Raw genomic sequence first — 24,609 nt, forward strand, 5'->3', positions numbered from 1 at the left:
CCCCTGCCCCTTCCCTAGACCAGCAGGTGCCTCCACCCCTACCCCTACCCCAGACCAGCAGGTGCCAAGGCTGCCAGAAATCCCCCCCTACAGCACAGGTCCGAAGAGTACCAGGCCAATCTGATCAGCATCTCCCAGGACCCATTTGTTTTACAGAGGGAGAGAATGAGGCCCAGTAAAAGGTGATCCTTTCAGCACATTGTGAGGCATCACCCAGCAGGACCCGAACTTCCAGCTCGAGTCCCTCGCCCCACTGCCAGGCGGGTTTAGACACAGGCCTTGAGGCTCTGGCCCCGAAGATGCCCTTGGATGGCCTGTCCAGAGGGCTCTGGATGAAGCTACTCCCCCAGCCCCCGTTGCTGCTCCCTAGACCTTGGTTCTAAGGCAAGCACCGAGTCTGGAAGAGAAATGGAACCCCCTGCGAGGAGTCTTGGGCATGTCTGCTGCTCTGACAGCTCCGGCCATAGCCTAGGAGGGCTTGCACCCCTGGTCACTGGCAAGCTGGTAGCTGTGGCCCCACCTGCCTTCCTCCCACCAGTGTGAGCTGCCCTCCCAGAGTCAGACCTAGGACTGCCTGGACCCCCGGTCAGGGGCAAGGGCAGGGAAGGGGTGAGAGGCGCTGTGAGGCAACAGGCACGCTGAGTTAGTAGGGGACACTGGAAGCCCAAGGCATGGCCAGGGTGGAGGGTTGGCAGAGGAGAGTGGCAGTGAGTAGGTGGGAGGCAGGGGTCACTCCCAGGGACACAGGCCCCCACAGCAGAGGCCACACCTTCAGCTGCTGTGGCCAGGCCCGATCACTGGGCCCCGCCCAGTGGAAGGAGAGGGTGAGCTGAGTGGATGCCGCAGGTGGCTGAGGACAGTGGAGCTGGGGCTGGAGGCTGAGTAGTCACTTGGGGCTGGAAGGATCACCCAGCAGCCCGGGTCCCTCCCTCCACCAGGGATGCTGGGCTAGGCTGGACGCAGGTGTCTGGTCAGGCCCGTTCCCACATAATCAAAGGCTCTTCTCTTCTGCCCGCTCCCCCTAGGAGCGGCCCTGGGGAGAGTGGTACCAGCAGGGAGGTGTGGTGCAGTGTTTGATTCCCACAGCCCAGGCTAGAGGGTTTGACTTTGTCCCCAGTCTACCCTGGTGGGCAGACTGGTGTATCAGCACCACCAACACCTGGGAGCCGATTGGCAATGTAGACGCTCAGGTCCTGCCTAAACCACTCTAGGAGAACTCCTTTGGTAGGGCTGGGGCAGCTGTTTATGCTCTCCAGGAGGTGCTTATGAACACTGAAGTTTGAAAAGCTCTGGTCTGGGCCATGCAGAACTCCAGGTCCTGGGAAGAGGGATATGGGCTCATGTGAGCCCCTCTTCAGGGTCCCTGAGTCCTCATTAACAGCAAGGGAGGGTCATCCGTGTACCTGCCTGCATGTGCCAACGGGAGCAAGGCAGCATGTCCCCAGAATGGGGGTGCAGTGCGAGAGTAACCAGAGTGTTTGGCATCCAGTGGGTGTGTCATGTCTCTGGGCCGTGACAGTGTGCATGTGCTGATTGTCACGGGACAACCTCCAAGGCAGAGAAGTCTCTGGGGCCCGACTTGTGCGAGGGTGGAGTCTGGGGTGAGTGTGAATGTGTGTGCTTACTTCCATTTGCAGACTAGGTAGATCTGCAGGGGGAAAGCTGAAGGCCACTCCTCCTCTCACCCAGTCCCCTAGCACTTCAGGAATTTGCAAGACAATTTGCCGCAGGGTGGCGGGACCCTGGCAATCTGAATGCAAACCAACCCGAGACTCCTGAGCCCCCAGAGAGACGGTCTCTCAATGCCCAACACCGCAGCTCAGCACCATGGGACAGGGGACAGGGATCCATCCAGGGCCTCAGGGAGGACTTACTGAAGGGCAGCTCAGGGGTCCTCCCTTGGGTGGGTCCCTGAGCCCCCATAGACCAAGCTGCCCGACACCCTGGGACACCCCCAGGGCAGCGTCTGCCTGATTCTGGCTGGGGGTGGGGGGTGGGGAACAGTGGAGAAAGGTGCAGCCAGCGGCTCCCAGACGGAAGTCCCCTGCCCTCAGCAGCCACATGGGGTCCTTATGTTCTTTCTAATGCTTTTAAAAGCTTAAAAGAAATCCTACATTTGCCCACGTTAAGACCCCACAGACTAATTTAAGGATAAAATGGTCTTTCTTTGCCATCATTTAGTGTGTAACCTTCTGCAGCGCAGAAGCTCTGATTAGCAATTAGATGTGCCTCTGATTAGTAAAAACGGTGAAACAGTCATTACTGAAGTGCTCTTAACTTCAGAGACCGGCCTTTTAAAATGTGGGGTCTGTTGGATGGCATGATAAGGGGGGCCTTAGGGAAGAACAGCTGGGGAACCACCAGCTGGACACATGGCGTGGCCAGGCCCCACGGACTCTCTGAGCCTCTGAAGCTCCGTCTGGGGCCCGGCGGGGGCAGGGGACAGGCGGGAGACCGAGGGACCAGAGGAGGGCGGGCTGGACCAGGAGGGCCTTCCCGGGGACACAGCCTTCGAAGATAAGGACCCAACACACTCCCAAATCTCTGGCTTTTTTGGGAGAAGCTCGTGGCCAGCACAGGCCTTCAACTCCCAATTCCTGCTGTGTGTGGCGATGACGCGGCCACTGTGATTACTTGACTATTAATGAGTCTGTTCAATTATTCATCGTTACATTTTTAAAACAAATCCTTCCCCTCTCTGCTCCTCTCATCCTGCTCCCTTGGATCAAAGTCTTCCCCTCAGACAAAAGGAGACGGGAGAGATTTGCAGCTCTAATAATCGACCGGTGAGACGCAGGACGCAGGCACAGGGGGGCAGGGGGCCGCAGAAGCCTCCTCTGGGAAGGGGTCCTCCAGGAGGTGTCCGCGGAGGGGCGCCAGGCCCTCCCCGCCCGTCCAGCTCAGCACAGGCCTGCGGGTGACGCAGAGACCAGCGCCGCAGCCCCTGCCCTCTTGGGGGCCCCGGGGACCCTCACCCCGTCACCCCAAGAGGATAGAATCAATGAGCCATGGAGAGGGAGCAAAGAGCACGTCCCCACACGCATGAACCCACTCCCCAGACGCAGTACCTGACGCAGCGCTGGCTGAGCTGCCGGAAGCAATTACATCGTCCAGCATTAGATCTAAAAGAACGAAACACGACATTGGTCACTGGCCGGACCAGGTGGGCTGGGCAGGGCCCCTCAGCAGCTCGCATCCCCTCGGCTCCGACCCTCACTCTGCCTGCGAGTAAGGTGCACTGAGCACGGTGGCGTGCTCTGAACGTCCAGCCCCAAACTGGGGGCACAGGGCACTTGAGGAAGATAAATGATCCCTCCAGCTCGCCAGGGTCACGGGGCAGGGAGGCACCAGGAGGGCAGGCGGCCTGTCATCAGAACAGATGTCCGCTCCTACCTCGCGTGGCCTCAGCTGCACCTGAGACGGCTACGGACCCCAGAAGGGGAGCCAGCTGGTCAGGCAGGGGCCACAAGTGCCTCCTGCCAAAACAATTCCATCTGCCCGACTGCAAGGCGGGGGTGGGGCGCATGGAGCAGGGGCGGGAGCGTGGCCGCTGGGGACAGCACACCTGCTCAGCTTCAGACCTCCACGGGGAAGCCGAGGCCAGACTCCTACACAGAGCTGAGCAGGAGGCCTGGGGGGCTGACGCCGAGGGTGTGGGACAAGAAATGCACTGCCCACTGCTGCCCGGAGGCCAGCTTCTCCTCCACGTCCTCCCAGAGCAGCCTCCACCTGTCACCGGGAGCAGGCGCCCTGTCCCACCCCCACCCTCCTTTGCAACCCCCACAGTCTCCCCCCTTCTCCAGGTGCCTCGCCCAGGTGGCAGGAGATGGAGCCGAGGGCAGAGGGGAGGCGGGGGCACCGCAGCCCCTAACTCACTTGGTGGTACTCACATTTCAACACACCCAGGGGGAAACTCAGGGCACCGCACGCGTCTTATCGGCGGAAGGAAGACGGTTTGTGAAAGGGCTGAGAGAGCGTGGGAAACCCACACCCCCAAACAGGGACAGACACACAGACAGACAGACGAAGGCCTGGAGAAACCCACACGTGAAGACACCTAGAGAGACGTGGGCTGTGACTGAGAGAGGCTCGGGGATTCTGCTGTTCCAGATAGACGGGAGCCCTGAGGACAGGGACACAGGTGCAGACGCACCTGGAGACACACTACAAACAAAGGGACGGGGCGCCTGCCGCTTCCCTCACGTCCTTCCTGGCCTGTGTGTCTTCCCTCTGAGCCTTGGCCCGCCCCTGGCGTAAGAGCACAAGGAGGGCTGGGGTGGGAGCTTCGCCCACCCAACACCAAGAGATGCTGGAGAGCACGGGTGAGGCCCTTGACCCCGGACCTCCCCTGAGCCTGAGACATTTTTCTTCTTTAGTTTGCCCCCAGAAAAGATCAGGAAGCCAGGTAGTTTTGCTGGAGACAAGGAGGGAGGGTGGGCTTGGGTTCTCATGCTGTTGTCCATTTACAGGTTCTGCTGAGGCCTTGCTGGGCAGCTACAGGCAGTATTCGGGCACAGGGTCAAGAGGTTTGCCTGCCAGCCCTGGGGCGGGCAGGACTGGCACCTGGGCCAGTCCCTGGGCGGCTGGATGCCGGCACAGGGCAGCATCCCACGAGGCTCCTCCGAGAGTTGAGCGGGGGGAGGCCGTGTGTCCGCTCCCACCTGGCATCATCCGGGAAGGATAATGCTGAGACCCAGGGAGCCCCCAGGCTGGGGGCAGCTCCTGGAACCCCCAGGGCCGAAGTGGCCGGCTTCATGCGGGCTCTAAAGGCAGACATGCTGTTGGGGGGGAGGAGATGAGGAAGGGGGAGGGGAGCGTCTTCTCCCTGCCCCCAGCCCCAGCCCCCAGCCCCCTGCAGTCGCAAGGCCAAGGTCAAGCACGACCCAGAGAGATGTGGAAAGACTACCGACCAGCCATCTGCTTCTCCTTACTCCTTCTCTTTTTCTCCAGTCTCCGCAGACGCTTCTCCTCCCGCCGCCGGGCTTCCTCCTCCTCCTGGTGCTGCCGACACTTGTGGAAGTTCTCCACCACCACGCCCACAAACATGTTCAGGACAAAGAAGGCCACAATGAGCAGGAACGAGATGAAGTACAGCAGCATCCAGGGGTTGTGGTTCATGATGGGCTGGCGGGGAACAGGAAGGACGGGGAGCATCAGGCGCTGCCCACAGCCTGGGTTCCCGCAAGCCCAGATAGCTGCGGGGACCGGCAGGCGATGTGAACGCTGTGGGTTTGATGTCAGGCAGTAGGGAGAGGTGGAGACTATGGCAAAGGAGAGTATATTCTCCACCCCAAAGTGGCGACTTTGTACCAGCTGACTCCTCCCGCCCTGCAGAAACGCAGGCCCAGTGTGCTCAGACCCTCACACTCTTCCCGAGTAGACCCAAATCTGGATATTCATGTGAAATTCACCAGTTTTTAAATATTCACCACAAATTCAAAAACTTTTAAACATGTTGCAGGCCAATAAAACATGTCTGGATTTGGCCCACAGGCCACCAGCTACAGCTTCTGTTGTAAGATGTGACATCCCTTTGATGGCATTTTGCCAACCCGCCTTGCTCCTTCTGTCCTGGGCCTGCAGCAATGCCTGGCATCATCCCATACTGAGTGACCTGAGCCCAAAGATGGATCCTGCCCACCTCGGCCCTACCTGCTGGTCCACACCCACAGCATCCAGCCCATCGTACATGATGTCCACCCAACCGTCCTTGGAGGCCAGCACGAACAGGGACATCAGGGCCTAGGGGAGGGGGAGGAGATCATGTGAAATCTAGGATGTGTGGCTGAACCACCCACCACCTGCTCCCAAAGTGCTTCCAGGAAGCAGCTCGGGGTACCCTAGCCCCTGAGAAGTTGGGCTGGAGTCCCACTCTTGGCCCCAGGAGAGCTCCTTGTCCCAGGGCTCCATGGCCAGTCTGAAGGCAGAGGAGCTGTGAGAGAGGTTCACACTCTGACTTCAGGCAGGTAGGGCAAGGGGTCCCAAAGCCCTGGAAATCCAGAAACCAAAACCAGGGTGGGTCTGGGAAACAAACCAGCAAAATTGAGCAAGCTACTTCTTCTTCTGCATTTCTGTTTCTTCAAATTGGGAGCAAGAAAAGGAATGGGGAATATGCCTGCACTCTGCACACACCCTCTTATCGCATCCTTGCTATGACCTCCAGGGAGATGCTGTATGGCCCCATTCACAAGCTGATGAAACTGAAGCCATGGTAAGTCAGTTGCCCAAGGTCCCTGAGCTGACAATGATGGTGCAGGATTCGCACCCAGGGCTACCTGCTCCCACATCCAGCAACCTCATGTGTGCTTTCTGCTCTGCCATGCAGCTCTGTGGCCCTGGGTGAGCCCCTTACCCTCTCTGAGCCTCCGTTTCTTTATCTTTCAGGAAGGCTACAGACTGCTGTGGGCTCCCCTATTGGACTGCCACCAGAGACTGGGCTTTGTGACACCAGAGGGAAAGAAGGGCTGCTCTCTTTGTGGCTGCCCACCTCCAGTCAAGTCAGCATGTGTCACTGAGCATGGACTTGTGTCCCCTCCAGCCTCCTCACCACCATGCCACCTCCGAGCCTGAGCTCACCTGGCCGAGGTTGTCAAAGTTGTACTTGTGCCGGACCCACCGGTAACTGGCCTCAGCACAGTCAGACTTGTTGGTGATGTTCCTGGTGTCCTCGCCCTGGCATACAAAGAACTTCCCTTTGAAGAGCTGGACACACACCACCCCGGGGACAGAGAGAAGTCAGCTGTGAGCGTAGGAAGCCAGGACTCCTGAGCCACCCCCCACAGTAGCCCTGGGCCCTAAGAGCTCTGGGCACACCCCGAGTCAGCATGGGGTGCTCTACTCTGGGGTAAGTCAACTGGGGAAGCACTGCCAGGAATCTCCCCTGCAGGCACCCTTCCTCTTCCTAGGGAGGGAGGAATTGGGAGTGGGTACTGGGGCATGGCAGAGGGGTGGTAACAGTCACTCATCTTCTCCAAGGGCCAGGCAGTAGAACTCCAAGGGGGGTCCCCATCAACACCAACTGGGACCACATTAGAAAGCACATTCCAGCAGGGCTGGGGAGTGGGGAGGGGAAGGGCACCCTGTAGAGGGAGGCGTGCAGAGAGGCACCACAGGGCTTTGATAAATGCACCCCAGCTTAGTCCCCAGGGCTGAGAATTTCTAGGAAACTCTCTGCCTCTCCCCGGTGCAGAGGACATCCCAGGAAGCCAAAGGGAGGAGGGAGGGAAAGGGAGGGGACAGTCACTCAGGAGCTCCTGTGCTGCCCCAACAGCCAGCTGCCTACCCTGCAGCTGAAACAGCTGGAGCCAGGGGCCCTGGAAGACTGGGGTGGAGGGGCTCCCAGGCCCCCCGAGGTGTCTGCAATCCTGCAGGCAGCTCTGACTCTCTCTCCTCCAAACCCAAGTCTCCTCCCTGTGCTGGAGGCCAAGTTTCCCCAGCAGCCCCCACTTCCTGCCTGTCTGGGGTCTGCACCCGCCTGCCTGCCAGAGCGCTGCTAACCTGGCCCAGCTGTCTGGGCCCTGGATCCTCGGGCCTGGCCTGCAGCCCACCGTGCTCAAGCAGGGAAGGAAGGGAGGAGATCCCGGAGCAGACATGGGCCAGCGTCTGCACTCCAGGAGCTCATGGGCGGGGGCAGGAACAGCAGCCTGCGGCTCCCATGGCCAGAAACCTCTCTGCAGCCCGATCCTCTGTGGGACCCTCCTCTAAGCTCCCCATGTTCTACACAATGCCCAGGAGGCAAAGGGGCCGGAGGTCCTAGTCCTGGAGGGAAGTGTCCCTGCTGGGGCTCTTCTGGAGCGAAGGCAGCAGCAGCAGCTTGAGAGCCTCAGGACCCAGGGCTGAGAGAGGGCACTCCCCAGGCTTTCCCCGACAGCTGGCTCCACACACCTGCACCCCCAGGATGCCGAAAATGATGAAAAAGGCACAGCAGATGACCACAATGTTGCCGATGGGCTTCAGTGAGGACATCAGCGTCTCCACCACCAGCTTCAGCCCCTGTGCCCGGCTGATTACCCTGGAGAGGGGAGGGAGAGGCTGAGAGGGGCTCCTCCAGCCCAGGCACGCCCTTGTCCCTTGCCCAGCTGGGTCCCCACTCCTCACCCCAGCCTTGGCTCATGGGTCCCTTACTGGGTTCTGGTGGCAGAGCACAGTCTTCTTTTCATGGGACCCTGCCATCAGGAGCCCCACCGTGAGCCCTCAAAGCCGACTGTGGACATCCCTGGCCCCTACCTCTCCACCTCCCTTCCAGGATGTCCAGTGTATTACCTGTCCGGGCTGGGTGGGGGGACTCAACTCAAGGGGGTTCCCTAGGGATGCAGTGTGTTGAAGGTCCAACCATGACCCCTGAGGGTACCACCCAAGGGAGAGCTTCAGCTGAAGGCCATGAGGTACGGCCCTTGTCCCGTGCCCTGCACAGGGCTGCCAGCATGGAGCAAAGTGGCCCTGAGGAACAGGTCGTGCTGGAGGGAAGGAGAGGGATGGGCTGGGGGCAGGTGGGCACCTTGGACGGAAAGTGCTAGGGCCGTAATTGGAGTGAGTGTCATCTGGGCTGGGGTCGCAGACAGGGAGCAGGCGTGTGTGGGCCTGCGGGGTGGGGGTGGGGGCTGGCGGTGCGCCTGGGAGGGTTCACCTGAGCGGGCGCAGGGTCCGCAGCAGCCGCAGCACCCGCAACATGCCCAGGATCTTGGTGCCGCTGTCGGAGACCATGGACACCAGGATGTCGATGACGGAGATGAGCGCCAGCAGCCCGTCCAGCACGTTCCAGCTGCTGCGCAGGTACGCCTGCTCCCCAAAGCACCAGCCCAGGGCCACCACCTGGGGACCACCGCTGCGTCACCAGCCACTTGTGCTGCAGCCGACCCACCCACCCTCCTCCAAAATCCGCACGGCCCAACCCCGCGCCAACCCCCCTGTCACCTTCACTGTCATCTCAGCCAGGAAGACCGCAGTGAAGACGTAGTTGGAGAGGGTCAGGAAGATGCGTTCCTGCGGGAGAGAGGAGGCAGGGCTTGCCCACCGGGAAGCCCCCACCCTCAGGCCCCATCTCTGCATACAGAAGCCAAAACCTGCTTCTAACATGTGACTCCAAAAAAATGAGTCACCCCCTGATCTGGGCCCCCACAGAGCCAGGGCCAGCACCCTAACTCACGAGCAGCCCTGGGGACAGTCTTCCCTCTGCTCCGACCAGAATTCCCCGAAACGTGGCCTGGAGCGGGAAACGAGCACACCACAGTGCTGTCATGAGTCCCATATCCCAGGCTCTATTCCCTGAGTCCTTTCTTAAAACTGGGGCAGGATTTAACTTGATCTCTGACCCCCGCCTGCTATCCTGCCCTCCTCATTTGCTCTCCTGCTGTGCGCCCCAGAAATGGAGCACACAGACTGTGCACCCCCAGGCACGGGCTGGGACAGGGCGGGAAAGAAGGTGAAGCAGGCTCATCCCTGACTGGCCAGGAGAGGGTCGCAGAGCGCTGGAGGGTGCAGGCAGAGCGTGAGCACAGAGGGAGGGGAGCAGGCACAGTGACAGAGCTGGAGGTGGAGTGGCTGAGCGGGCAGACGGGGAGAGAGGCATGGAGACAGTGACACAGTGACTGAGAGCTCTGCGGCCAGCGCTCTTGCTCTGCCCCCGCAGCCCCAGGCGTGGAGTCTCCCATGCTGGTGCTCCCTCATCCTCCTGGTCCTGGGCCGACCCCTCCATCCCCACCCTGGCCTGGCTGCAGCCCACCCTAATCGAGAACAGAAGCCCCAGCGGCACTGAAGTCTAAACAATGGTGTGGGAGGTGGTGAGGAGGACACCCTGGCCACCTCCGAGCAAGTGGTGCAAGATGCCATGAGAGGAAATAGATCCATCTCCACCCCCCCTTCTAGGACCCGATCCCTGCTGGTGGGGAGGGGCTGTGATGCCAGGCTGGGAGAGGCAGCTCCCAGACCAGCTGGGCCCATCCTGAAGAGCTTAGCCCCAGGGCGGAGTGTCCAGCACCTGGGTCTCTGGCCCCTCCTCTCCTGCTGAGCAGGACTGACAGGTTCCCAGCCAAGCACAGGTGACCAATGTCCCCCCTAATACCCCTGAAACCTACTTGTTTGTGACCCAGCAGGACCCCAAGGAGCAGAGCCGGCTTCCCTAGCTCACTCCGCACGGCCTATGAGGCAGACTGGGTGAGCATCCCCCCATCTGCGCGCAGGGTTGCATCACCCCTGTCACTCACTGGACACACACACAGGCCTCACAAGCGTCTGGCTCACGAGACCATGTCATCTGTAAACAGTCTGGGGTGAGATGAAGCACCCAGCTGCTGGGCTGGTGTATCACAGAAGGGAAACTGAGGCAGGGGAGGATACAGGAGGCATCTTGGAGGGCCAGGAGCAAGGGTTGTAGTCTTGGCAACCTAAATGAGAATCCTGGCCCTCTGCCCGGCCACCAACATGTGACCCTGGGTGGGTCAGTGACTGTGTGTCCTCCTGGCCTCTCTTCTCACTCAGAGGGGCCTGGCCCAAACAGGACGCAAACTGCCGCGTTTATAGCCCTGGTGACTCACAGCGCTGTGGGGGTCGATTTTGGGGCGCTCCATGGCAATGGTGATGCAATTGAGGAAGATGATGACGAGGACCACATGGTCGAACATCTTGTGGGTGATGATCCGGTGACACAGGAGGCGGAACCTGCTCCGGGACAGAAGCAAAGGCTGGGGGGCAGGGCAGGGTGGCAGCGAGAGGCAGGGAGCCGTCGCCTGCAGCCTCTGCCCCGGTTTCCTCCCAGGCAAGGCCACGCTGTCCCGGGCCCTCACTCACACCTCCACGGCAGGGCACCACTTCTGGGGTCCCCAAAAGCACTGCGGGGAAATTTCCCGAGAGAAGGAGAGGCTGGGCCAGGTCAGAGCCTCCCCACATACCTGGACTGAGGAGGGAAGATGTAGGCGGACCACGAGTCGCGCTCGCGGCAGCAGGCAGGGAGCCGGGCTCGGATCCACGCTCGGACTCGCTCCACTTTGCTCTGGAACAAACACTGGGGCATGAGCAGGGCCGGCCTCCACGACAGCTCCACGACCCAGCCCCTGCCCACCCTCTCCCACCTTGGCCTCTCCTCCGCCACCCTAAAGCCACCTCCCCACCGGCCTGTCAACCCTCTGGGGGGCCCTTCCCTCCCCAGCCCCCGTTACCCTCCCTCTCCTGCCCGCACCCCCGCCCCGGCTCTCCACTCTCTTCCCATCCCTGCCTTCAGCCCAGCCCCTGCCTGCCCTCCCTCCTTCTCTCCCTGCTGGGCTTGGAAGCACATCAATTATCAAACGTTGTCCCGATCACAGCTGTCTGTTCAGAGACACACCTGGGCCAAGGAGACTCTGGCCTCTGTCTTCACGTGCTAGCCCTGAGGTCCCTGCTCCCATCCCAGGGGAAAGGTGTTGGGAGGGGTTGGGGGAGGGCGAATGGGTCAGGACTGGCGGGCAGTCAGGGCTCGTGCTGAGTGGAGATGAGAAAGGGGGATGGGGCCATCAGTTTGGGGAGATGAGTGATGGGTCTTTCTGAGTCACAGGGGGAGGGCCATGAAAGATTCATACACATCTGCCCGACACCATTCACATCATCGGCCACCGCAGAGCCGCAGCCCCAGGCACGGCTAGGAAGTGGGGCTCGGCAGGCAGGTGGCGGGAGGAAGCGGGCTGTTTGGAGCTCAGCCTCCGGGCCGGGCACGCTCGATATCCCTTGGGCTCGGAATGGTAGCTCCCTTGCCCCCTGCCAGGCCGGGCACAGCTCCCCTCTCCCAAGGGCAGGGGTGAGGGGTCACTGTGCCCACAGGGGCCTCACCAGGTTGCCCTCGTCATCGGCGTCATCCCCCTCCAGTGGGGGCTCATCGGGCCGCAGGGCCCGGGCCAGGCGCCCTGCAGCGGACTTGCCATTGCAGTCCTGGTGCTCAGAGGTGGCGCTGCGGCCGCTGGCTGTGCGGTGCAGCCCCGGCACCTGCAGGGTGTCCGGCAGGTCGAAGGAGCTCTTAGCCTCGCGCTCCAGGGAGCCCCTGTGGTGGCGGTCGCTGCCTGCCGGGCTGGCCCGCTCCTCTTCTGAGCTCTCGTCCTCATCCTGGCTCTCCCGGCCTTCACCCGACAGCAGGGACCGCCGCTCCCCACTCGGGCTCCTCCGCTTCAGGCTGGGGGCCCGGCCCAGGCTGTTCCTGCTGGAGCGCCTGCTGGTCCAGCTGCTGGCCGCGCTCCAGGGGCTGTGCGGGGAGCTGCGGGCGCTCGGCTGCAGGCGGGGAGAGCAGCGGTCTCAGCCAGGGCCCGCCAGCCCCGCACCCTCGACTGCACCCTGTCCCCGCTGAGGCACCACACCAGGTATAGGGGAGTGAGCAGGAGCTCTGAACTCTGATGCCTGATCTGTGTTCAGATCCTGGCTCATCCAACTGGTTGTGTGACTTGGGGCAAGTTATTAAACCTCTCTGTGCCTCCGTGTCCTCATCTGTAAAACAGATATGGCAACAGCACTTCACCCTCATTTAGTTGGTGAGAGAAGTGTTATCATCGGCTGAGTGGCAGTATAAAGCAATAGAGAGTAGGAACTCAAACAACTCAACAGCAAGAAAGAAGCCCAATTTAAAAAATGGAAGCCAGGCAAGTGCCTGTAGTCCCAGCTACTTGGGAGACTGATGTGGGAAGGTCGCTTGAGCCCAGGAGTTTGAGACTAGCCTGGGCAACATAGCAAGACCCTGTCTCTTAAAATAAAAAACAATGAAAGAGAAAAAAAAATGGGAGGAGGCATTTCTTAAAAGAAGACAAACAAATGGCCAACAGGTATATGAAAAAATGCTCAATGTCACTAACCATTGCATTTCTCTAAATGCAAATTAAAACCACAATAAGATATCACCTCACACCTGTTAGAATGGCCATTATCAAAAAGATGGAGGATAACAAGTGTTGGCAGGGATGTGGAGAAAAGGGAACCCTTTTGTACTGTTAGTAGAAATGTAAATTAGTATAGCCATTATGGCAAACAGTATGGAGGTTCCTCAAAAACCCAAAATTAGAGACACCATATGATCCTGCAATCCCACTACTGGGTATATATCCAAAGGATTTGAAATCAGTATGCAGTAGAGATGTCTGCACTCCCATGTTCATCGCAGCACTATTCACAATAGCCAAGAGACAGAATCGACCTATGTGTCCATCAATGAATAAACAAATAAAGAAAATGTGTCTATATATACAATGGAACACTATTCAGCCTTAAAAAAGAAGGAAATCCTGCCATTTGTGACAACATGAATAAACACTATGCTAAGTGAAGTAAGCCAGGCACAGAAAGACAAGTACTGCATAATCTCACTTATACATAGAATCTTAAAAAGCTGAACTCATAGAGGCAGAGAGTAGAATGCTGGTTACCAGAGGCTGCGGCTGAGGTAGCGTGTGTGAATGGGGAGCCCTTGATCAAGGCTTCAAAGTTTCAATTAGGTAGGAGGAGTATTTGAGATTTATTGCACAGCATAATGGCTATAGTTAATAATAAGGTCATGTATATTTCAAAATTGCTGAGAGTAGATTTTAAATGTTTGCAACACACACAAAAAAATGTGAAGTGCTGAATATGTTAATTAGCTTGATTTATATCAAAACATCACATATACTGCCGGGCAAGGTGGCTCAGTAGCCTGTAGTCCCAGCTACTCAGGAGGCTGAGGTGGGAGGATCACTTGAGCCCAGGAGTTTGAGGCTGCAGTGAGCTGTGATCACACCACTGCATTCTAGCCTGGGTGACAGAGCAAGACTCCATCTCTAAAAAATAAAGTAAGATAAAAATCACATTGTACCCCATAAATAAAATTGTTGTCAATTAAATGTGAAATTTTAAAAATTAAAAATAAATAAAACCACAGCAAGAGGATGGGCTCTAACGGCAGCCTCCTGGATTGAAACACTGGCTCTGCTGTCCATTTCAGCAACCTGAGACTCAAGTCCCCGTCTGGAGAACAGGGATAACACTGGCACCTACCTCGCAGAGCTGCTGTGAGGACTCGGTGCGTTTAGAATGGTTATGGGCAGTGTCTAGAACAGTGTCTGGCACAGAACCGGCAAGGAGACGAAGGTTTGCTATTATTATGGTTAGGTATTAAGAAGGAAAGGACACTCCTGCCCCCATTTTACAGAAGAGGCTCTGAGAGGTAGAGTCTTGCCCAAGGTCACTCGGCTAGGGGACAAAATAGGCAGGATTAGAACCCCACTCTTCTGCCTCCCAGGCTAGGGCTCCCTCACTTGCCTGCACACCCAGGCCCTGTCCCGCACACGGCCCAGGGCTGTCCCCTTGGACCTGCCTGCCTCCATCCTCTCTTCCTCCTGTCCTCCTCCCAACATCTTCCACCTTTGGGCACCCACATGCACCCCCTACCGGTGACTTCATCTCGTGGGCCACCCCCGGCTCGACCGATCCACTGCTGCTGGTCCGGCGGGAAGGGGGGCCCAGTGCCTCCCCCATGCCCGTGCTGGAGCTCTTGGGCAGCGACATGGGTGTGGCGGCCGTGTGGATGATGAGAGGTGGCAGCAGGCTCTTCCGCAGCTCTGGGTGCTCTCCCAGAGACACCACTGCAAAGGGATAGAGGGAGAGACCCTGAGTCCACTCAGGGCTGGCCTGGGGCTGGGGACAACAGCACCCCCCCCAGGATGGGCACTCACAGGCCAAGCGCTTCTTCCTGTCCCCATCGCCATCCAGACTGGGCGAGAAGAAATCGGGCTCTGACTCGGACTTGGTGGCATCTCCCTAGGACCAGGGAGCAGCAGGCCATTAGGGACCTGGTCAGGCAGGGGTTGCTGGGATGGACTGGGTCTCCCTCTCCTCATATACACACACCACACACAGGCCACAGGAACCAGCAACCACGGCACAAGGCATGCACCGGCACAGGCCAAACCACCCGGGCTCGGGGCCCGAGGCTTCCCAGGGCCCCCAACGCCTCTGCCCTCCACCAGCCACCCCTCAGAGAAGGCACATGGCACAGCCAGCCTGGCTGGATGGCACCAAGGCCGACTGGGGACAGGAGGGGTAGCTGGGCGGGCAGGTGGCACAGGCGGGAAGGGGCTGGGGACCCAAGTGAAGTGGTCACTAGAGCCTCAATTCCAAAAGTCCACTTGAGGCCCCTGCCTTCTCTTCATAGCTCCCCTGCCCCTAGCCTCAGACCTGAGGACCCTGGAAGGAAATTGAAAGACCCCAGACAGAGCAGCTCAGCCCAAGGACGCCACTGCAGCACCTCTGCTCCTTCCCTCCACCTTCCCCAGGCCCCAGCGCCCTTCCTGGCCCCATTTTTACCTCTCTCCCTGTCTCTGGGACAGTTTTTTCTTCCTTCTTAGCAGGTCAGTAGGTTTCCCAGTAATTACACACTTCTCCTTAAGAAGTTATTAAAAAATACTTGATTGCTACTTTTGATAAGGACATAAATATTGGGTAATTGGCATCTCAGGGGATCATTTTCATTAACTCAGTTTATATCCCTAACGAGGCCTTTAATTATCAAGTGGGATCTCCAGGGGGCTGCTCGGGATGCGCAGCGCCATGGGGTCCCGCAGGAATCCTGGCTTCGCCCCGAATTCTGGTGCCATGCCGGAACAGTGGAGCACGGGCTCGGCGTGGGGGCCAGAGGAGGCCCGTGCCCTGAGACAGCTGGCTGGACCTAACTGGGCGAGTGAGGGGCCGGACACTCAGAGGCGGATTTAAAATACGGGTACATTCCATCCTGGGCCACACCCCATCCCCACGTCCTCCAAGGCCGTGTCCTGAGCTGAGGCAGCTTGTGGGGTCTCCAACGAGGACCCAGGACAAAGGGTGAAGGGGTGAGAGGTGGGGGAGTGTCTGCGCCCACGGGGATGGACTCCACTGCGGCGGGACGTCTGGGACTCCTCGGGACCTCAGCACAGGCGCGCATACCCGGGGCGCCCCACACACGTGCACACAGAGGATTCTAAGTCCCTTCCTTCTCTGGCCTGTCCACTGGTCTGGCAGGGACGGGAACGGTGCCCTTTTTGGGTAGATGGGGGCAGAGGCAAGGAGGCTCCTCCCTTCCATGTCCTCAAGGGGGAAGGGACTTAAAATCAAAGCAAACCTCACAACACCAAGGACCACCACGGCTATCACAGGGTGCACAGCAGCGGAGCGTGGACACGAGCACAGAGACACGGAGGCGGAGTGGAGGGGCACAGGGCAGGAGGCGGGGGACATGCCAACTCATGATCGCGTACCTACCCCCTGGGAGTCGACAGGCAGCTGAATACAGCTTAACTGTCCACTCGCATCTTCCCGTTTGCTGATTTCCTACAGGGAAAGGGGGAGGCAGGGGAGGGCCGCTGGTCACAGGCACTCGGGCCTTCAAGTATCGGCAGGATGAAGGAAAGGAGGGGTGCAAACCCCACAGCAGGAGGGGAAATGAGAGACATGGGGGAGGCGAGGGACAGAATGCCCTTCCAGAATTCAACTGCAGGCCCTCGGCAGGCCGGAATGAATCTGGAGGGGGCGGGCAGAGGCCACAAAGATGGGAATGAGGGCAGGAAAGAATCGAGCCCCCCAGTGGTCCTAATAATAACAGCTGCGGTTCACGGAGGGCGTGCCCGGTCCACAAAGCAAACCGCTGGGAGAAGGCCAGCTCGCTTCCTTGCAAGGTAGGAAGCAGGCACCCCATCACCACCTTACACGGGAGACAGCTGGGGTTTGGGGAAGTGAAGAAAACTGCCCCGAATCAGAGTAGGAGGTGGATCTGGGCCTTGAAGCTGAGCATCCAGGTCACCTCTCCTGGCTCGGAGGCAGGGGCTCGGGATTGGACAGGATGGGGGAGGGAGGAGTGGATGAAAGTCGGAGGCGACAGGAGCAGACACGGGCCTCGTAGCGTCTCATGTTCTCGGCTCACGTCCCACCACATCAGAAAAGATGCAGCTGCTCCGTTTGGGATGGGATGTGACAAGTAGCACGGAGACGATGGCTATGATGTTGTTTAGTATCAATTAATGGCCTCACACAGGGCCTGCTGCCTGCTCATTTAATTAAGAGTGTGGATGATAAATATATAGGGATTCAGGGCACAGCCCCCCGCGAGTCAGGAAATCAGCAGCCCAGCAGTCTCCGGCCCCCGGACCACCTCCTCCTATCTCTCGGCAGGGTGGCAAAGCCAGCAGGGGGCCAGGCTTGAGGCCACCTGCCGGGGAAGCCCACCAAAACGGGGGCAGCCACTTCCTCTGCCGCCGAGGGGGGTTGTCTTATTTGGAAAAAAAATGCTGGGCCATCATCACGGCAAAACCAGCCTCCCCTGCCGTACCGTGGGGCCTCCTTAGATCTAAGTGCTCGGCCCCTTGAAGCCTACACAGGAGAGGACAGGTGCCTCTGGCGGTGTCCAGGCCATCGGAATTGAATGACATCCCCCAGCCCATGCCCGCCACATGCGGGGCAAGGAGCAGCCACTCCAGCCCCTCACGCGGGCATCCAGGGCTGCCTCGACTCTCACGGAGGGGCTTGATCTTGAAATCCATCCCACCCCAGACAGGAAGGATCGCAGCCCAAGACGCCACCTCCTGAGTGAGACCCTCCCCGCCAAGGCACGTATACTCTGAGGTTTCAGGATGGGAGTGGCCACTGGGCTCTTGCTGACCCTCACGCTGGGGCAGCTCACAGGCAGGGCCCAGCAGGGCCAGGGTGACCGGCTGGCCCAAGGGCCAGGCTGCTCTCGAGCCCACACTCAGACTTCTTCGCTGCCTAGCAACCAGCCCAGCTCAGCCGCACTCGATTTAGCAAGGTGTTTGCTGAAAGGGCCGAGTGGCGGGGCGGGGGCCGTCTGTGCTGGGCACCTCAAGACTGCCTTGGCGGCTGAGTGGCAGTGGCGGGAGGGGGACAGGCTCGAGGTGTTTTCCATTTCCCTCCACACTGTTCCACAGGAATTTTTCAGAGGCGCTGCCTTTGGAAGGAGCTAACGGGCCCCCTCCTCACTGAGCTCCCCCTCCCACAGGCCCCGCACGGTGGCCGAGCAAGTCCACAGGGACCCTGGGTCTCGTAGGAACACTGTGGTACCCTCAACTCCTCAGGGCCCAGGGAACCCCCAAATGAGTGTCCCACTCCAGGGAGCGTGCCGACGTCCCTCCTTCCCTGCAAGAGGCCCAGCCTTCAGCAAAGCTGCCCTCGCTGCCACCCAGCAGGGAGGAGACGCGGTAATGGATAACTACAGAATTAAGAGGGACTCGGGGAGAGAGGCTGGTGTGGGACAGACGCACCGCACCCCACCGACCCAGCTGGCCCACGGGGAATGGCCCTCCCTCGCAAGGCTGGGAAAGAGTCGGAAAATAGATTTTTGTTTTTCCACCGTGTGCCGGGTATTTATAGACCAGGCCGCAGCGGGAGTTTCCATCCGGGTCACCCGGAGAGAACTGGACCAAGAGCTTCTCCAGGCCCAACCTGGAGCATTTCTAGGTTGGGTCAAACCATCCCGTGTGAGGCACTAGGACGCTGGGGCGGGCCTGGGGGCTTGGGTGGGAAGAGAGGCCGAGCTGAGGCAGGGGAGGGGTGCAGCCCTTCGGGCAGAGACTGTGCCCTGGCACAGCAAGGGCAGGATCGATGTGAATCAATATTAATTGATGACGCTGCCTGTGACGGAGGTGACGGAGCCTGGGCTGGAAATAGGACACTCATTTCTGCCATGCCCGCAGCTAATTGGGCTCATTTCTCACCCTGGGCAGCTCAGCCCTGCCCCGGCCCTAGTGGCATCTTCATCAGCCTGGCCAGAGCTCAGATGACTTGCACACAAGCCTCCCGCACCCCATCGGCGGGATGGGTCCTCTTGGGATGTCCCACAGAGCACTGTGCTCAAGAGTCCAGCTGTGCCACGGACCCGGCACTTATCTGGGGAGAGGTCCAGCCGACTCTGAGGGGGAAGCCCACTCAGCAGCTGACCTTTGACCCAGGGACCCCAGACAACAACCGTGTGTGCCACGTGATGAGGGGCGTGGTCTGAAGGGCACTTCCTGCGGGATTTCCCAGGCCCCTGCCGTGGGCAGCGGAGGGAGAGGACACTCGAGCCAGGCAGCCGACTCCTCCCAGGTGTGGGCAGGGCAGGTGGGCAGGGCAGGGGGTTACCTCCGCCTGGAAGCCCTCCACCAGAATGGCGACGAGCAGGTTGAAGAGCACATAGTTGCCGAAGGTCATGAGGGCGATGAAGTAGAGGGCCGCCCAGGACGACGTGGAGGCCATGCCATTGTAGAGGACTTTGTTCCAGTCCTCCTGCGTCAGGATCTGCAGGCGGAGGCGGGAGTCAGGGCCTAACCAGGGGCACCCGACCGCCCTGCCCTCCCTGCCCTGTTCCCCTCGCACCTGAAAGACGGTGACGATGGCCCAGAGCAGGGAGTCAAAGTTCTTCCGGTCTGGCAGCGTGTCCCCATCCCGCTCGGATGCAAACTTGCAGCCGAAGAGATGCATGCCCAGGATGCTGAGGGCACAGGGAGCCAGAGACGGGGTCAGAGCCCGCCGCTCCCTGCCCCTCAGGCCCTTCTGCCCCAACCTGGCCCGTCTCCCGGCCGGCCCGGCGCTGCGCTGCCCTCACCTGAAGATGAAGATGAAGAGCATGAGCAGCATGCAGAAGGTGGCCACGTTGTCCATGGTCTTCATGAGCACCACGAGCTGCCGTTGCAGCGCCGGCAGGAAGCGCACCAGCTTCAGCACGCGCATCAGGCGGAAGGTCCGCAGCACCGACAGGCCGCCCCCCTGCTGGCCCACGATCTCCCACACGCTGCAGGGGGGCAGGCAGCCTGAGCCCACCGCACCTTCACCCACTCCTGCCCTCCCTTCACCCGAGGGCCTGGGCCGGCAGGCGCAGCAAAAGAAAATGGGGCACAGATGGGACCCTGGGCCGCCAAGCGGGAACCTCTGAGACAGTGAGGATCTGGGTCTGGGTGACAGCCCTGGCGCCCTCCACTCTCCCCTCCCGGCCAGAGATCACATCCTGGCAGCAGACAGCCCCCTCCCTAAATCCAGCCAGTACAACTGCATCAGGTTATGGAATATTTGCTTTGTTCTGTTCTAATGAAATCTAAAGCCAACTCCAAAAGCAATAAAGAGATTCTTCTGGCTCTAGGCCTGGGGGGACGGAGCACTTTCCCAAAGTCTTGGAAACCCTAAAGCAAGTTGCTGGAATCTGAGATGGTTTCCAAGCACTTTGCAAGCAGGGACAGCTGGCTGGACCTCATACCTCCACCGAATCCTCTCCAAAGACAATCCCCCACTCTCACCTACCCCAGGACTGGGTGGGGTCAAGGATAAGAGATGGGAGTGGGGAGAGGAGGCTAAAGAGGCACCAGGCAAGGAAGACGAGTGCCATAGCCCATGTGGGCAAGGTGGGGTGGAGGGAGAGAGAGAAAGCCATGGGGGCACACCGAGTCCCCCACCTAGAGGAGTGGGAGGTCCTGCAGGTCAGTGGGGCCTGACTCCAGACCCCTCCAGCCCAGAGGAACAGGTGGCATGGCCCCTGTCCCCAAGCCATCCCTGCTCACATTCTTCAAGCGAGAAGCAGTGGGGGGCAGCCATACCTGATGACCACAATGACACCATCGAAGATGTTGTAGGGATTCTTGATGTAGCCAAAGGGACCATACACGAGCAGCTTCAGCAGCATCTCCAGGGCAAAGAGGCTGGTGAAGACGATGTTGCTGATCTCCAGGGCGTTGGTAAGCTCCTCAGGCTGGAGGGCAGGGTGGGGCGTGAAGCAAGAGGCTTGTCTCTGAGCCCCAATTCCCAGTCCTCCCAGCGTGGGGTTCCAGGGAGAGGAGGAGCAGGAACAGCAAGCTGGGGGGATGGCATACTGGGTGCTCAGGCTCACGGGGAGGACCCTTCCTGAAAATGTCCGGGAACAGATGCACCTAGGGGCAGCCGCCCCCGGAAAGCACCGGGTGAAACCCACAGCCCTCAGCCGGCTCCCGGCCCTGGGTCTCAGATCGGGGGCCGCAGGCTGGCTGTGGAGCCTGTGCTGCGGGCTCCGCGCTGCCGCCTCCCGGAGCTGCGAGGCCCATCCCGGCCGGGCTGCCAGGCCAGCTTGACGTGCCCGGGCCGGCGGCAAGATGGTGCTGGCCAGCGTTAGAGGGCGGTCGCCAAGGCCTCGCATGCACGGCCCGTCACGCTGCCACACACAACGTCACACGTGTTCCACAGCTACTCTGTGGACTTGGCAGCCTTGTCTTGGACAACTGCTGGCTATGCTTGCTTCCTTCCAACACACACACACACACACACGCACACGCACACGCACACGCTCCCAGTCACACACGCTGCTGGGAAGAAGGAAGACTGCCCAAGAAGGGTTGTCATAGATGAAGAGACACCGGGAGCCTCGGCCTGAGACCAGGACACCTGGGTTACGTCTCGGCCTGTCCTATCCCTCAGCGAGTGACCTTCAGCAAGATTCTCAACCTCTCTGGCCAAACGTGATACATAAGAGGTAACTCCTTTTATGCTCCTACCCAGGGTCTGGGATTGGGACCAAGGATGCATCCTAGAGAGGTCCTCGGAAGAACTAGTGACAAACCCTGTCTCACCTGCTCTTGCAGCTCACTAGTCACCTCGGTATGCAGTACTCCCTGTATGCCTAGCAATGCACAGGCACCGAGGAGCTGCAAAATCCCGCCAGCCACGCTCCTGCCTCCCAGGAGCTCAGCGTCTAGCTGGAAACAAGTTGTACACACAACACAGCTGGGCAACCACAAGAGGCCCTAGATGCTTCAGTGCCAAAATAAATTACCCAGGCAGTAAATCCAGGAGTTCGGGAGAGAGAAGGTGAGAGGTGGACACAGAGCAAAAGGATTAGTCGGGAGGCAGCAGCTGAAATGCACTCTGAAGGGGTTGTGGGGTCTCCCCAGGTGGGCGGGGACCACGAGCAACCTGAGCCTGGTTCTGGTTGTGGGAGAAGGCAGGGGTGCGGCCGGATACAGGGATGGGGACACAGGGAGAGATATGGGTGGCTCAGTGGAGCCCACGCCCATCTCACGGGTGTCTGGACAAACCAAAAGCCCAAAGTCCATAGTAGCTGCTGGAAAAGTTTGAGTTAAAGAAATAACCAGCTGGCACGATTGCTCACGCCTGTAGTTCCAGCTATTCAGGAGGCTGAGGCAGGAGGATTGCTTAAGCCTAGGAGTCTGAAGTTACAGTGAGCTATAAAGATGTCATTGCACTCTAGCCTGGGCAACATAGCAGGATCTTGTCTCAAAAAAAAAGAAAATAAGAAATAACCAAACGAGGCCCTTATTCCATCAGACACCTCCCCCTGTTTACCCAGCTGCCTCATCTGGCCAGCTGCCCAGGTAGGTCACCCAAGCATGGAGCCAGGCCCTGGGCGAGACCAAATGTTTGCTAATGGCCCCAATCTGTGTGGCCAACCTGGGTGGGAGGTGGGGGGGCTGGAGGGAAGGGGCTTCTGACTAGCAGGTGAGTGGCAACTGGGGTCCTCGGGGTCAAGGCTACTCAGAAGGAGATAAGCTCTGGGCCCAAGCACGGGTTAGAGGCAGGCCCGGGAGCAGACAGCCTGTGTCCGGAGGGAGAGTGGCTGTGGCGAGGGCCGGTGCGGCATGAGCCCGCCGCTCCAGCAGATCGCAAGCAAGTCTCTGTTCCACAGACTACAAGTGGGGGCAGGCCGGGACACTGCCACCTGACCCAACTGTCGGGTCACACAGCCACGGGACCTTTAGGACCCCCAGCGTGAGCATGGTACAGGAGGTGGGGAAGGAGCCACTGTCGGTGCCGATAAACCCTGGAACCCAGGCCCCTCCTGGCAGCTTTGATCCTCTACTCTGTGTTCCCAAGTCCAGTCTGCCGAGGATTGGTGGTCGGTGAGGCTGCCTCCCTGTCACTCCGCCTGCTGCCCTGTTTCCCAGCCTTGCACTGGACACAGGTGAGGAGCACGGCCCACACAGGTGTGAGGTTTCACGGGTTCCCTGGCTCACTGCGTACTCACCCCGTGCCATCCACACGACAGCCCCCCACGCCAGTCTTCCACATGAGCATGAGGCCAGGAGACGGTGGCTGATGGGTTCCAAGTCACAGGACAGGAAGAGCCGGGGCAGGCCAAGCCTATGTCCCTCTGACTCCAACAGTACTAGACAGTCAGGATTCGAACCCACGCCCCAGGGACAGCGAGGGGCCTGTGGATCCCAACTCACGATGGACTGAATACACGACACGCCTTCTAATGTATGTAAGATCGCATTTCAAATCGACAAGGATGTAGGGATAAACAACAAGCTGATGTGAAAGGATAATGGAGGGACACTCGAAACAGGTGAATTTTATGACATAGAGACGAGACCTAAAAAAGCCACTAAATATGAAAATTAATAAAACATTCTTTAAAAAGTAGCTGAAAATGTCATGTATTTACTCAATCAGTGAGTCCTGAAAGCACAAATACCACTGTGCATATTGGAGAGAGGTTGTTCTTATCACTCCCCGATGTCATCAAGGACGGCTCAGGGACAGGTACGCCTTGCTCACCTGCACACCACGAGGGCTCCCAAGAAGGATGGTGAGGGGCTCTCCACAAGGCCTGCATCACTCGTCCTCGTTTAGGGGGTGGCAGCAAAGCCTGGAGCCCCCGCCCGGCCCAGCCACCTGGCTCTGGGACTGGGGAAGCGGGGGGCCTGACACCGGTGGGAAGGGCCTGGCGCTGCCCCTTGGCCCTGCCTCTCCCTCTAGGCTCCCAGCACACGCTCAGGGCAACGTCTCTCCCTTTCCAGGGCCCTGGTGTCCCCTCCCAATGATCCATGGAAAAAAAGCCCTCCCCCCTCAGACAGCCAGGTTTACCCAAGTTACTAAATCGGAGGCTGGGAACAGTCTACAAATGCAGGATGAGGACACAGTTAGCAACAAGGTTGCCCCAGGGACCAGAGCAGTAATTACGGCTGCAAAGGGGGGGGTGTGGAGCCAACTTCTGCGGGTACCTGCAGGCCCGCACGCACACATGGGGCCAAGGACCTTCCACCCAGAGGGCCATTCCCTCCCTGCTCACCACCACAAGGGAGGGATGTGGGTCTCCTGAATAGCCCAGGGCCCTGAGGCTCTGAGAGGTGAGGTACCTTGATGGAGGTCACAAGGATCTTTTGGGCAGGCGGGGAGCCAGGCCCGTTGCGCTTTCCTCTACATCCGTGCCTTTGGGACCCTTTCCATGGTGCCACCCCCACCACACACCCCGACAGCCCATCAGGCAGGCACCCGCCTCCCCTCACCGACTGGCCTCAGCTGCAGAAGTCCTTCCCAGGTCTAGCCTGCATCTTTCCTGCTGTTCACAGATGTCCAGGCCCCGTGGCAGCTTCTGTGAGCCACAGCCAGACAGCCTGAGCCTCTCCCTCCCGGAGCCCCAGGTCTCTTGTCTGTGCTGCTGCAAACTGTAGATCTCCCGTCTCCTCCCATCTCCTAACCCTTCCCTGTCCTCAGGCTGTCACCTGGCAGCAACTATGGCCCCAGGCAAGCTGCCCAGTACTTCCTAGCACCAGGACTGCCCCAAACCCATGGCATCTCCATTGACAAGCCCTTCAAGTGCCCTCTGTGTGCAGAACACTGGTGATGAAAAGGTGGGATTAAACCCGAAAAGAGGATGGTGAGACTTTCTGAGACTTTCTTCCTGTG

General features: G+C 59.4%; 1 protein-coding gene across 14 annotated transcripts in view; it reads right to left on the reverse strand.

Annotated features, from left to right (window-relative positions):
- CACNA1G (calcium voltage-gated channel subunit alpha1 G) overlaps nucleotides 1-24,609 on the reverse strand; it is a 63,581-nt gene that overhangs the window by 14,106 nt on the left and 24,866 nt on the right. For 3 of the 14 annotated variants that reach the window (XM_012789778.2, XM_075994473.1, XM_075994470.1), the window contains 16 exons: nucleotides 20,529-20,680; nucleotides 19,547-19,732; nucleotides 19,318-19,432; nucleotides 19,084-19,239; nucleotides 16,216-16,284; nucleotides 14,655-14,739; nucleotides 14,371-14,564; nucleotides 11,797-12,228; nucleotides 10,887-10,987; nucleotides 10,533-10,656; nucleotides 8,914-8,982; nucleotides 8,627-8,811; nucleotides 7,885-8,011; nucleotides 6,577-6,702; nucleotides 5,653-5,742; nucleotides 4,932-5,124 (listed from right to left, as the gene is read on the reverse strand). In XM_012789778.2, the coding sequence (XP_012645232.2) occupies nucleotides 4,932-5,124; nucleotides 5,653-5,742; nucleotides 6,577-6,702; nucleotides 7,885-8,011; nucleotides 8,627-8,811; nucleotides 8,914-8,982; nucleotides 10,533-10,656; nucleotides 10,887-10,987; nucleotides 11,797-12,228; nucleotides 14,371-14,564; nucleotides 14,655-14,739; nucleotides 16,216-16,284; nucleotides 19,084-19,239; nucleotides 19,318-19,432; nucleotides 19,547-19,732; nucleotides 20,529-20,680 (2,404 nt within the window). Of the gene's footprint in view, nucleotides 1-3,068; nucleotides 3,123-4,910; nucleotides 5,125-5,652; nucleotides 5,743-6,576; nucleotides 6,703-7,884; nucleotides 8,012-8,626; nucleotides 8,812-8,913; nucleotides 8,983-10,532; nucleotides 10,657-10,886; nucleotides 10,988-11,796; nucleotides 12,229-14,370; nucleotides 14,565-14,654; nucleotides 14,740-16,215; nucleotides 16,285-19,083; nucleotides 19,240-19,317; nucleotides 19,433-19,546; nucleotides 19,733-20,528; nucleotides 20,681-24,609 lie in introns of all 14 variants that reach the window. The other 11 variants (XM_012789780.2, XM_012789771.2, XM_075994471.1 and 8 more) reach the window with 6 other exon arrangements.

Source organism: Microcebus murinus, chromosome 18 (assembly GCF_040939455.1).
Source record: "Microcebus murinus isolate Inina chromosome 18, M.murinus_Inina_mat1.0, whole genome shotgun sequence".
Classification (NCBI taxonomy): domain Eukaryota; kingdom Metazoa; phylum Chordata; class Mammalia; order Primates; family Cheirogaleidae; genus Microcebus; species Microcebus murinus.